The sequence below is a fragment of the Brassica oleracea genome, chromosome C4 (assembly GCF_000695525.1).
Source record: "Brassica oleracea var. oleracea cultivar TO1000 chromosome C4, BOL, whole genome shotgun sequence".
Taxonomy (NCBI): domain Eukaryota; kingdom Viridiplantae; phylum Streptophyta; class Magnoliopsida; order Brassicales; family Brassicaceae; genus Brassica; species Brassica oleracea.
The window spans coordinates 12,151,391-12,162,790 of NC_027751.1; the positions used below are offsets into that span (position 1 = coordinate 12,151,391).

The 11,400-nt window shown below is 34.9% G+C and overlaps 2 protein-coding genes across 2 annotated transcripts; one reads left to right on the forward strand and one right to left on the reverse strand.

Moving 5' to 3' along the window:
* Positions 1-4,495: 4,495 nt before the first annotated feature.
* LOC106341618 lies at positions 4,496-7,038 on the reverse strand. The gene is made up of 2 exons (XM_013780341.1): positions 6,714-7,038; positions 4,496-6,377 (listed from the first exon to the last, which is right to left on the reverse strand). Exons 1-2 carry the CDS (start codon positions 6,717-6,719, stop codon positions 4,779-4,781), a joined length of 1,605 nt encoding a protein of 534 aa, XP_013635795.1. The 5' UTR covers positions 6,720-7,038; the 3' UTR covers positions 4,496-4,778.
* Positions 7,039-8,192: 1,154 nt separating this feature from the next.
* Positions 8,193-8,929, forward strand: LOC106338134 (transcription factor ALC-like). The gene is made up of 4 exons (XM_013777176.1): positions 8,193-8,462; positions 8,556-8,600; positions 8,670-8,759; positions 8,837-8,929. The coding sequence occupies exons 1-4, from the start codon at positions 8,193-8,195 to the stop codon at positions 8,927-8,929; spliced, it is 498 nt and encodes a 165-aa protein (XP_013632630.1).
* Positions 8,930-11,400: the final 2,471 nt, after the last annotated feature.

Here is an 11,400-nt window from a genome sequence, read left to right on the forward strand (position 1 = left end):
CTTCCTGGGATCGACGGCAATACCGTGTCTATTCTTGGTGTTGGCGTCCTCTGGTCATTTACTACTTGTGCCTCAACCCATAATGTTGATTCTGTTTCCGCCACTAAAATCGTATCCATAGGATCTATATCCAAGTTGCTGAAAACTTTATTATTCCTACTTTTTCAGAGATACCATAGAATCCATGCAAACTGGTGATCCTCCATCTGCGGGAAAACTCTCCAGAATAGATGATCCATATTTGTGAATAGGGAACTTGTTGGAAAATAGAATGGGTTTGATGGTATCTTCGAAAGAGCCCAAACCTGGAGAGCTGGAGGACATTCAAAAAATACATGATTTATTGATTCCTCAGGAGCTCCACATCGGGTACAAAAAATATCCCCTTGAATCCCCCTTGCCTGTAAATTCTTCCGAACTACTATGCATCCTGTCACTAATTTCCGTAGAAAATGTTTTAGCTTTGGTTGGGCACCGTATTTTCCAGCAGTAAGCCTTCAAAACATCAACTGTGGGACCAATCAGTAATGGTGGTCTTTCTTTGTCTGGATAAATCCGTTCTACCTGATATCCTGATTTAACTGTATATTTTCCATTTTTTGTAAAGTGCCATCCATCTCTATCCACCTTCTGATTCCTACTTAGTGGAATACTTTCGATAAGTTTCGCATCCTGAGGATCCACCAAAGCCCGAATTACCTCTAAATTCCAAGTACGCGAGGTAGGGTCAATGAGGGACTCTACTGTAAGATGGGGGTATAGATTGTGTTGATTTTTATTAGCTGGTCTCGGGCGAGTGGTTGGGAGCCAAGGGTCATTCCATACTGATATAGAAGATCCTGATCCCACCCTTTTGATTAGTCCTTTGCTAACCAGAGATCTAGCAGAAAAAATACTCCGCCAGCCATATGACGGAGAATATGAGCGAATCGGTTCCAAGGGTGAAGCATTCATATAATACCGACCTTTGAAGACTCGAAAAAATAAAGTATTTGGCTTCTCTATCAGACGCCATAACTGTTTACCAAGCATCGCTGTATTGAAATCAGTGATATCTTTAAAACCTAAGCCACCTTCCTCCTTATCTGCACATACTTTGTCCCATGATTTCCAGTGCATCCCTCTTGTGCTTCCCCCTGGGCTCCACCAAAATTGTGATACCGCACTTGTCAGTTTTTTTCACCGTTGCTTTAGGTAATCGATAACAAGACATCGAATGCTTTGGTAATGTTGTGATCATTGACTTAATAATCACTTCCTTTCCTCCTTTTGTAAAAAACTTGAAAGTCCACCCATTTACTCTATTATTTAAACGATCCTGAACAAAACTAAAAACTTGAATCTTTGATCCCCCCAGATTTTCTGGAAGACCAAGATATGATCCCATTCCTCCAAGATTCTGAATACTTAAAATATCCCTTAATTCCTGTCTAACAGGTTCTTCAATCTTATATGCAAATTGAATGGAAGATTTATCAAAATTTATTAGCTGGCCCGAGACGGCCTCATAATCCTTTAAAATCCTAAGGATGGTTTGACACTCTTCCTTTTGAGCTTTACAAAAGAAGAGACTATCATCCGCAAAAAGCAAATGAGAAATCGATGGGCAAGCTCTAGCTACCTTCATTCCCGTATTTTGTTTCTCTCTCTCCGCCTTTTTTATGTTTGCAATTAAAACCTCAGTGCAGAGAATAAATAAATAAGGCGATAAAGGATCTCCTTGGCATAGACCTCTATGTGGAACAATGAGGCCACGGGGTTGACCATTTATAAGAACCTGATATTGAACCGATGAAATGCATTCCATCATCAATTTAATCCAATGAAGATCAAAACTCATTTTCTGCAATAAAGCCTCAATAAAATCCCATTCTACTCTATCATATGCTTTGCTCATATCTGTTTTAATTACCATATACTTTCCCTGACATGCTTTATTAGTCCGCAATCCATGAAACATTTCCTGGGCAATAAGAATATTATCAGAAATCAACCTTCCTACCACAAAAGCCGATTGAGTCTCTGATATGAGTAAAGGAAGACATATTTTCAATCGCTGACACAAGACCTTGGAAATGATTTTATATCCTACATTACAGAGACTGATTGGTCTCAACTCCGTCATCCTTGTAGGTCTCTCCGTTTTTGGTATCATACATATATTAGTAATATTTAGTCGTGCATCCATTGCCCCCGAAACCAGAAAATTATTCACCATCTCTACCAAATCTTTCTTAATAACATGCCAAGAATGTTGGAAGAATAGTGTTGTCATGCCGTCCGGGCCTGGCGCCTTTTATGGGTGCATCATAAATAGAGCCTCTTTAGCCTCCTCCTCCGTTGCTAGCCTCAACAAACATTGATTCATCTGAGGGGTGATGGTCAGTGTAATCTCTGTCAGGAAACTATCAAATTTCGATGGAGAGGTGGTACTACATAAGTCCTCAAAATAATCCACTGCCACCCTTTCCACTCCATTATCCTCTGTAATCCAATTCCCATTAGCATCATGTAATCCAACAATCCTATTACGAACCCTCCGTTGCTTAGTTAAAGCATGATAAAATTTTGTGTTAAGATCCCCAGATGAATACCACATGTTCCTACTTTTTTGGTGCCAATACTCTTCTTCATCCTTATATGCATCCTGTAATTTCCTAGAAACCTCCAGAATATCCTCTTGAGTCCTGGTATTATCTGTTTGTACCTCTTCAAGTGCTTGTTGTAACTCATTTATTTTTTCCTTACCATAAGGTGGATTATTTTTCCACCATTTAGCAATTTCATGACGACAATTACTAATTTTTGCCACTATACTCTCTGCGCCCCCTCCTGCTCTTGCTTCATTATGGTCTATCCAGCCCATTGTAATTGATTCCAGAAGACCCGCTTGTCCAATCCATCTCTTATCTAACCGAAATTGTCCTTTCCTCCTGGGGACTTTATCTTCTATATAAGCCACCACTGGACGATGATCTGAAGCCACCAACCCAAGATACTCTGTAAAGGAACATGGAAATAGAGTATGCCACTCTTTGTTTGCTAGGGCCCGGTCTAGGCGACATCTAACCATCACTGCCCCTTTCCCTTTTCCTCTTCGCCCTTGCCATGACATTTTATTCCCCCTAGCCGGGAATTCTAGTAGACCACTATTTCTTATCATATTATTGAAAGGAATAAAAGAATCCGAACTCCTTATAGACCCTCCATCTTTTTCATGATTTCCAGTAATCTCATTAAGATCACCAATAATGAACCAAGGGTCAGTTCGCGCCAAACCATATCTAGTTAACCGTTCCCACACTTGTTCCCGCAATTTTTGAACTAGATCTCCGTATACAAAGGTAAGATAGACCTTTTTGCCCAGAGCTTCCGCTTCCACATCAATCATCCGGTTACTAGAATATAAAACATGTACCTGATACTCATTATTATAGAAAAGCGCTAATCCTCCACTTCTCCCCACTGGGTCTATGGTGACCAAATTATCAAATCCAAAATGAGCTTGCCATTTTTGAACAAACTTTGAATCCTGCTTTGTTTCTCCTAAAAACAAAAAATCTGGTTTATGTTTATACCTTATCTCACTCAAATAACTTAAAATCCACTTGCTTCCCATTCCTCGGCAATTCCAACTCAAAATCCGCATTTAAAAAAATTGTTGTTTGTGTGCTCTGAAGAGCCGATTTGATGGGTGTAATGATACCCTATTTCCACAGTCCAAATATCTTCCTTTCTTTGTAATCTTAACCATGCCAAAAAACAACCAAAATGATGCCACGAAGAAAATTTTTTTTTAACATTTAGTCTCCAGGTTAATGCAAAACCTATACCATAAATTAAATGAAATATACGATCTAGGATACGACCAAAATCACACACTATATGCCTCGAGCAAAACACTCTATCATCGCTACCAATTTCTTTTTCTAGCCAGTTTATTTGACCAAAATACCAATCCCCACTATCACCTTGGTGTGGGAGAAACCCATCGCCTCGCATCGCATATATATAACAATATAATCCCTTCCATCCTAACTGTGACTGATCCTGGTTTAATGATACCAATGACCCAAAAACCTCTCGCACCATGTCATATATAAAAGGCTAGTCCACACCCCTCAAGCTATTCTTTACAAAAAAATCTGCAGCACCATATCTGATACACCAACACTTCCCCGAGCATGGAACATATATAATATAAATAGAGATTACTCTACCCCAGCAACAGCAAACGGACGCTATGGGATAATCCATAATCACAAATGCCAACAAAAGAAAAACACAATCTCCTAACGTGATATGCCACCACTGAATTAAAAGATTCCTGCAACCTATCAAGCTCACCAGACTATTCCTTCCCACCCCTAGACTACTATATCTCTTATTCCTTGCCATACCTACTATACCAATATCCCATATTCGACTCCCACAGCCATATATATACTCAAATCGCAAGCATAAGCACATTACCATAATTAAGCAACCAAACCAATAACACAAGATTGTTTTATTATTTCATTTCTTAACCTCAAAGAAAAACCTTATCATTAGCCATAACAACGAAAGTAAGTCCAACCTCTTACTACTTTTAGAAACCAAAAAGATGCAAATGCTCGTAGAGCTTATTAAAACCAGAAGACAAAAAGAAACATAAGACAGGCCCTGCCTGCTTAAAAACTCTTGAAGAAAGACTCTATCCATAAATCAGACCCTCTGATTCCCAAGTTTCGGGTTGGAAACACCTTACTCTCCACATGCTTACCGGTATCTCCCTGTCATGCTCCTGGGTTTGCAGCAGCTCGCTTTCGTGGGGACGCAAGCGCATTAAACACTCTCATTTTTGTGCTTCCCATAGTGCTGCTTGAAGACTTGAACAACCTCTTGCGCAAGCCATGCTTCTTCACTGCATCTCCTCCAAGCTTGCCTTGCACATCATCCACAACTACCACTTCATCTGTGTCTTGAGCGTTACTCTCATCTTCCTGTTCCTTGCCCTCCTCTTCAATTTCCTCTTCTGATAGCTTCTCCATGAAATCCTCTGCATCCATATCTATCCCATTCTCAAGTAAATGAGCCTTAATCTCATCCATATCCATAACATCCTCCTCCTCTAAACCAACCTGATTCTCATGCTCTAAACCAACCTGATCCTCCTGCATATCATGTACCACAGCCAGACCTTGGTCAACATCAATAGGATCCAAAATGACTTTCGTTCCCTCAGCCTGAGTTTTAGCCAGCTCAACTTGAAACGCTTGGGAAGGTAGCGTGTTGCGACACTCTTCTACGGATCTGATCTCACCCTCCTCGCGAGCTTCCTCATGAGCACCATGCTGAGGCTGTTGCTCCCTATTCTGCCCTGTAGATGGTCGAGTTTGTCCACTTGAAGCGCCAGACCTAAAGTCCTCTTTCCCCGCAGTTCTGTACCGCGAAGCTTCCCCATCACCTCTATGAGTTCCACGATTAGTGTAGGCTCTCTTACTTCCTCTCTCTGCCACCTTCGTCCATTTAGAGTCTGCTTCCTCCCCCATCTTACCCTTGCCCTTGCTATAATACTCCCGGCTCTCTCTTTCTTTATTCTGTTGAACCTGATTTCCATTGATAACTACACCTTTATAACTTCTTGCGCGATCATCGTACTTCCCACCATCATACCAAGCACCATTCCCTTCTCTTCCTTCACGTTTCTTTTTTGGACTCTTATTAGTGTTCTTCACCTCTAAGGGGTAGAGTTCATCTTTGTGGCACAAACTACCACAAACCTGACAATAGTCAAATAGCTTCTCATACCGCAGCGAAACCGGGGCTTCCTCACCATCATAGAACTCTCCACCCGTGAAGTCAACCGTTGTTTCGAAACAAAGCTCCTTAAAAGCATCAACCACCACTTGCACACGCGAGTGATCCAAGTCTACTGCCACCGTCCTTCCTATGGCATCCCCAATGCTCTCGAAAGTGGGTACTGTTTTGAACTCTCCCGGAACTCCTATGATTCGAACCCAGAAAGTTATCTCTGATGGGAAGAGTACTGACTCCTTAGGTTGCCAACGCGCCAAAGACAACATCCAGTAATCGAAATGAAAGGGTTGAAGCTTAAAAACTCCTTCCAAATCCTCCACCTTGTCGAAGTCAAACTGAAACTTCCCAAAACCCAAATCCGAGCCAACGACCCTCTCTTCCAATTTCCATATCTTCGGGAGGTTCGAGATGAGAGCCTTCATCTCCTGTTCCTCTGGATTCATGCATCTGCCAATCAGAGATTTGGAAAAAGTCTTGATGAGAGCTGAATTGTCGAAATGGGGCACGGAAATCTTCAGGCGCTTTCGAGTTCCTTCTCCATTCTTCCCCTCTCCCACATTACCCAATAGCTGACTCTGTGTCATTGCCAAAAGAAAACCAATGAAGCTTTGATCTTTATCAAAAGCACAAGAGAAAGTTACACAATATATGTCCCAAGTATAGAACCCCATATTCCTTTTATACTGATCCCAAACTCGCATCCCACGACTCCCACAAATTTTCTTAATTGCTCGATATCCTCTTTGATTCATGTTAATCAAATCAAAAGCTCCCTTAAAAATCCCATTAACCGAATCTCTCCCCTTTTTCTCGTGTTGTCACATTACAACTTTCCTTATAATCCTCTGTTCGGAATCTCTCCGTATCTCTAAATCTCGGATTGATCAAATTTACGGAAAGAAAAATAATACCTTCATCTTGATTCGATTTCATCTTGATGGTGATCGAAATCAAAATTAAAATCCTCGTACTCCTTAGTTGTCGCCAAATCCAAATCTCCGTTTTCCTTGTACCCTCGATCATATCTTCCGATCCCAATTTTAAATAGAATCGCGATGTTTCGTCTTCAATCTTTCGACCTTGGAAAATCCCATTTCCAATTCGAACCTCCGATTCAGATATATCCGCCTCCTCAATAATCTCAGGATCCCAAAACTGTAGAAACATCGAAACCCTAGAACTCTAGATCGCCATTCGCGTCGCCTCTCTTTTACGTTACTCTTCTAAATCTCTTGTAACCCATCTGTATGTTGTTATAACAAAAAATTAAGGCATTGATCATTAAATTTTTAAAGGGATCTTTAACATTTTTTGTAATTTAAATTCGATTTAAAAAATTCAAAATATAAAATATAAAAAAAAATTAATTTTTTATTATATGATTAATGTGATTGTTTAATATTTTTTAATAATATAAAATTGATAAAAATGAGTAAGAATGCAAAAATTGTATTCAAATTTTTATTTTTCATAATCATTAATGACATATATATGTTAATCATATTAGGTAGTTCCGTAGGTTTTATAAGGAAAGAATACACGCTTCTTATATTTTTGGTTAATAGAATACACGCTTCTTATATTTTTGGTTAATATAATGTTTCCTATTAATTGGATTTTGGACCAACAATTTTTTTCAATTGATTCTTAAGCTTCCACATAAGCTAAATTGTCATCCTAATTTAGTGTCACATAAACAAGATTTCTTTTTAATTAGTATAAACTTAAGGTTACAACTTTTTAAATGATCCAGAGGATGTCGGAAGATTTATGACTTGGAAATTTTATAGTGATACGGTTGAAGATAATAAATGTTGTCAGACATAACAATAAAAGTGGCATAGGTTGTAATTATGAAAGAAAATCAAAGATAAAATCATAGGATAATTTTATTTTAATAGTATAGAGATTAATAATAATATTGTATAGTTAGAGAAAATAAAGATAGTACTAAAAATATTAATGAGTAAGTGCAACAACTTTTTGTAACTAGATTTTTGATGATTCTATTTTAATAGCATAGATATTACAGTATTATATATGACTTTCAGGAAACTATGTCTTTCAACCGTTCTTTACTGGTTTTTTCACCCATCACTACTCTATTTTTAATTTATGGCATCGGGAAAACAAAATAGAAGAAAGCAGAAAAGGGTGTTTAAAAAAATACTTATGATTACATTTGGTGGTAAATCTGCTTTGTTAAATCCAGTATAAAATCAATTATTGAATTCATAAACTATAAAGTTGTGAACTAAATATACAAATTATCACTAAGGGATTTGCCACGCGCTCATAAATCACGCGCGTACTTCCCCACCTATTTATTATGAAAAGCCTCAGTAAACTAGTAATGTGAATTGTGAAGGATTACAGAGAGACAGAGAGAGATGGGTAATTCCGACGCCAGAGATCGTCTTCCTGCTCCATCTTCTTCAGACGAACTCTCGAGCATTCTCCGGCAGGTACTTTCCCATACTCCTCCGACTGCTCAACCTTCTTTCTCACGGAAGAAAATCGTTTCCTCCGGTGAGATGTTCAACCGAACGTTCCCTCTCGTTCACGGCGGAGCGGTTTCTTACGCCGCTTGTGCAGTCTCTGAAACTGAGGAAGGAAAATGTGCTTTCGAGAACCAGGTAAACTTAACAATGTTAGTTGCCGTGAAACTACACTCGCTTTGGTTAAAGAACAAAAAAAAAACTAGTTGTTGTTTTTGCTTTGTAATGGTAAAACAACACTAAATAGAAATGGAGCTAGACAGCGAAATTGATGCACAGTTCCACAACTTGTTTGAAAAGGTTTCTGTCTTTATCCTTTTAACATTCTTTGAATTGATTTTTTTTTTAAAGAACTGGACATAATAATAGTTAATAGAAACTGAAAGTATTGCAGATAGGAGGAGCAAGATCAACGAGAAAATTAAAGCTTTACAGAAACTGATACCCAATTCCAACAAGGTATATAGCAAGTTCGACTTTTTATCCCTCAGAACTCAGTTGTGAGAAGCATTTGTTTTGTTTTTTATGGTATGTAGACAGATAAGGCCTCAATGTTTGATGAAACTATAGAATATTTGAAACAGCTTCAACTTCAGTTTTCAACTTTGGGTTTCGGGCAAGCGCACTAAAAAGAGTTATGTTCCCTAATAAGAAAAAAGGAAAGCGGTTACGCGTAAAATGCCAAGATATATAGATATCATCCCACTAATAAAAATATTTATTATTTATGTATGATGCGAATAAGACAGTCATCTATACTATTATTTACGAAGTGATTTACCTTATGTGTCAGCTTCTCCATATTTTTAGGTTTTTTCGCTTATTTGTCAATATTTATTTATTATGTTATAATTGTTTTATTTTTAAACTTATCTGTTATATTTTAAAATATTTTTAGTTGGTTATTGTAAAATACTATTTGAGAATTAAATTTGTTGATTTGTCATGTTTTCTTTTTTTTTAGGTAATTTTTTTTATTTTTCAAGTTTTTATTAGGTTTTAGCTAAATTATTAATTTTTTATTTATTTTTAGTTAAGTCACTAATTTATTAATTTTAAAAATATCCTTACTGAATCTTATATATATTAAAAGCGAATTTTATTTTAAAATACTAAATTTATATGTTATATTAAAATTTAGTTAGCTTTTCTTATTTATCATATTTTTATTAAGTTTTAGACTTTTAGCTAGGTTATTGATTTATTATTAGTTCCTAACTGATTCGCTAATTTATTAATATAAAGAATAAACTTTATGAATTTATATATAATTAAAAAAAAAAAATTTAATCATATAAAATTTATATGTTATGTTAAATATTAAATGGTTGATTTTAAAATAATATAATAAAATGATCAAAAATTTTTAAAATAAGATAATTCATATATATATTGTGTTGCTATCTGAAAACAAGTTTTTATTATAAAATTCTAAAAAATTAAGATGCAAAAATTTTATAATTAAATATTGGTCAAGAAAAATATTTATATAAAGATATTTTCTAAACTATTTCTAAGATATGAGCGTTTTAAAAAATTTAACAGCATAATAAGTATATATTTTGATAAAAAGTATTTGACATATATAAATATTTTATGTTTAAATTACCTATTTGAAAACATAAATAATAATTTAGTATACTTGTTTTAGATTAATAAGACATAAACTAATAAGTATTGATAAAAAAATTATGTCCGCATGTGCGGGAAAAACACCTAATAAGTTGTATATAATATTTTAACTAAGGGCATTAGAACAATTATATAATAAGTTTTGAAGAAACATCTCCTTATTATTAACTAGGATCGGCCCGCCCTATGGGCGGGAAGTTAATGGTAAAAACTGTTTTATATAAATTTATATTAATTTTATGAAGCATTTAAAAATCATGGTGGATTGAAAAATATATTATAAAAAATAATAATGAATAGAATTCTGAGAACACATTGTTAGGGCATCATTAGTGGTAAAATAGCAAGTAGAGTACCTCACTAATATTTTCATTATTATTTTTGTACATAATTTAGTTATTAATAATTTTAAAAATTAAAATAAAAAAACCTGTAAAATGATACCACATGTATTCACCGATTCTTTAGAAATGTATGAAAGCTCTTCCCACAGATACCACTCTTGCTCTTTTTTTTTTACCTTTTCTCTTTCTTCTTTTTCAGCTTTTAATATTTTTAAATTTGTTAGAGACAGATGAATTTCAACCGGTGCGAGTGCCCTTATTTTTAATAAACATTTTTGGTTTGGAATTAAAATGACAATATCCTTCATTATTCTATTTTTTTCAGAGAATACAAAATTAGCAAAAAAAACAATTCAGAATAATATGATAATATATATATATCTTCTTATTATTCTTAGCTCAATTTGACATAATAAAAGAAAATATTAACTTTAAATAGATAATAGGTGAAATTTTATGTTTACCACATTCATGATACCATTATTGATCTTTACCATCACTAAAGGGGCATTTTTAAAAATATATTTTCAATAAGTGGCAAAAGACTTTTATATCCTTGTTCTTGATATATATATAACAAATAATTATTTAAATAAAAACATATTTTTTTTTATGTTTTCGAATTATACTTTTTTTAAAATTCAAACTTTTTTATAATTATTTTTTTTTGGAATTATTTTTGTTTATTTTATTTTATTTTTTAATTCTACAGATATAAGATATGTTCGGGTATTTATAAAATTTGATTCAATTATCGTTCAGATATTTTTTTTTGGTTCAGTTTGGACAACAAAGTGGGGAACCAGCTAATATCAAAAAAAAAATCGGGTCTCTTTCGGTTACGGGCGTTTCGGATTATTTTGGTTAATTTGAGTAAATTTTATTGATAAATTGTTTTTTGCCAGAAAAAAACAGGCGATTTAAGTTTTTTGGATAAATTATCAGGTAGTTTATATAATTTTGAATAATTTAGGGAAATGGTATTCATATAATTCATTTTGGATAGTTCAGTTTATAAATAATAAGTTTATGATATTTGTTACTGTAAAACTAAGTTTATTTAATATTTTAGATTTGTAAATTATATTTCAAATTGAGATACTTATTGATTTTGGTTCGGTTCT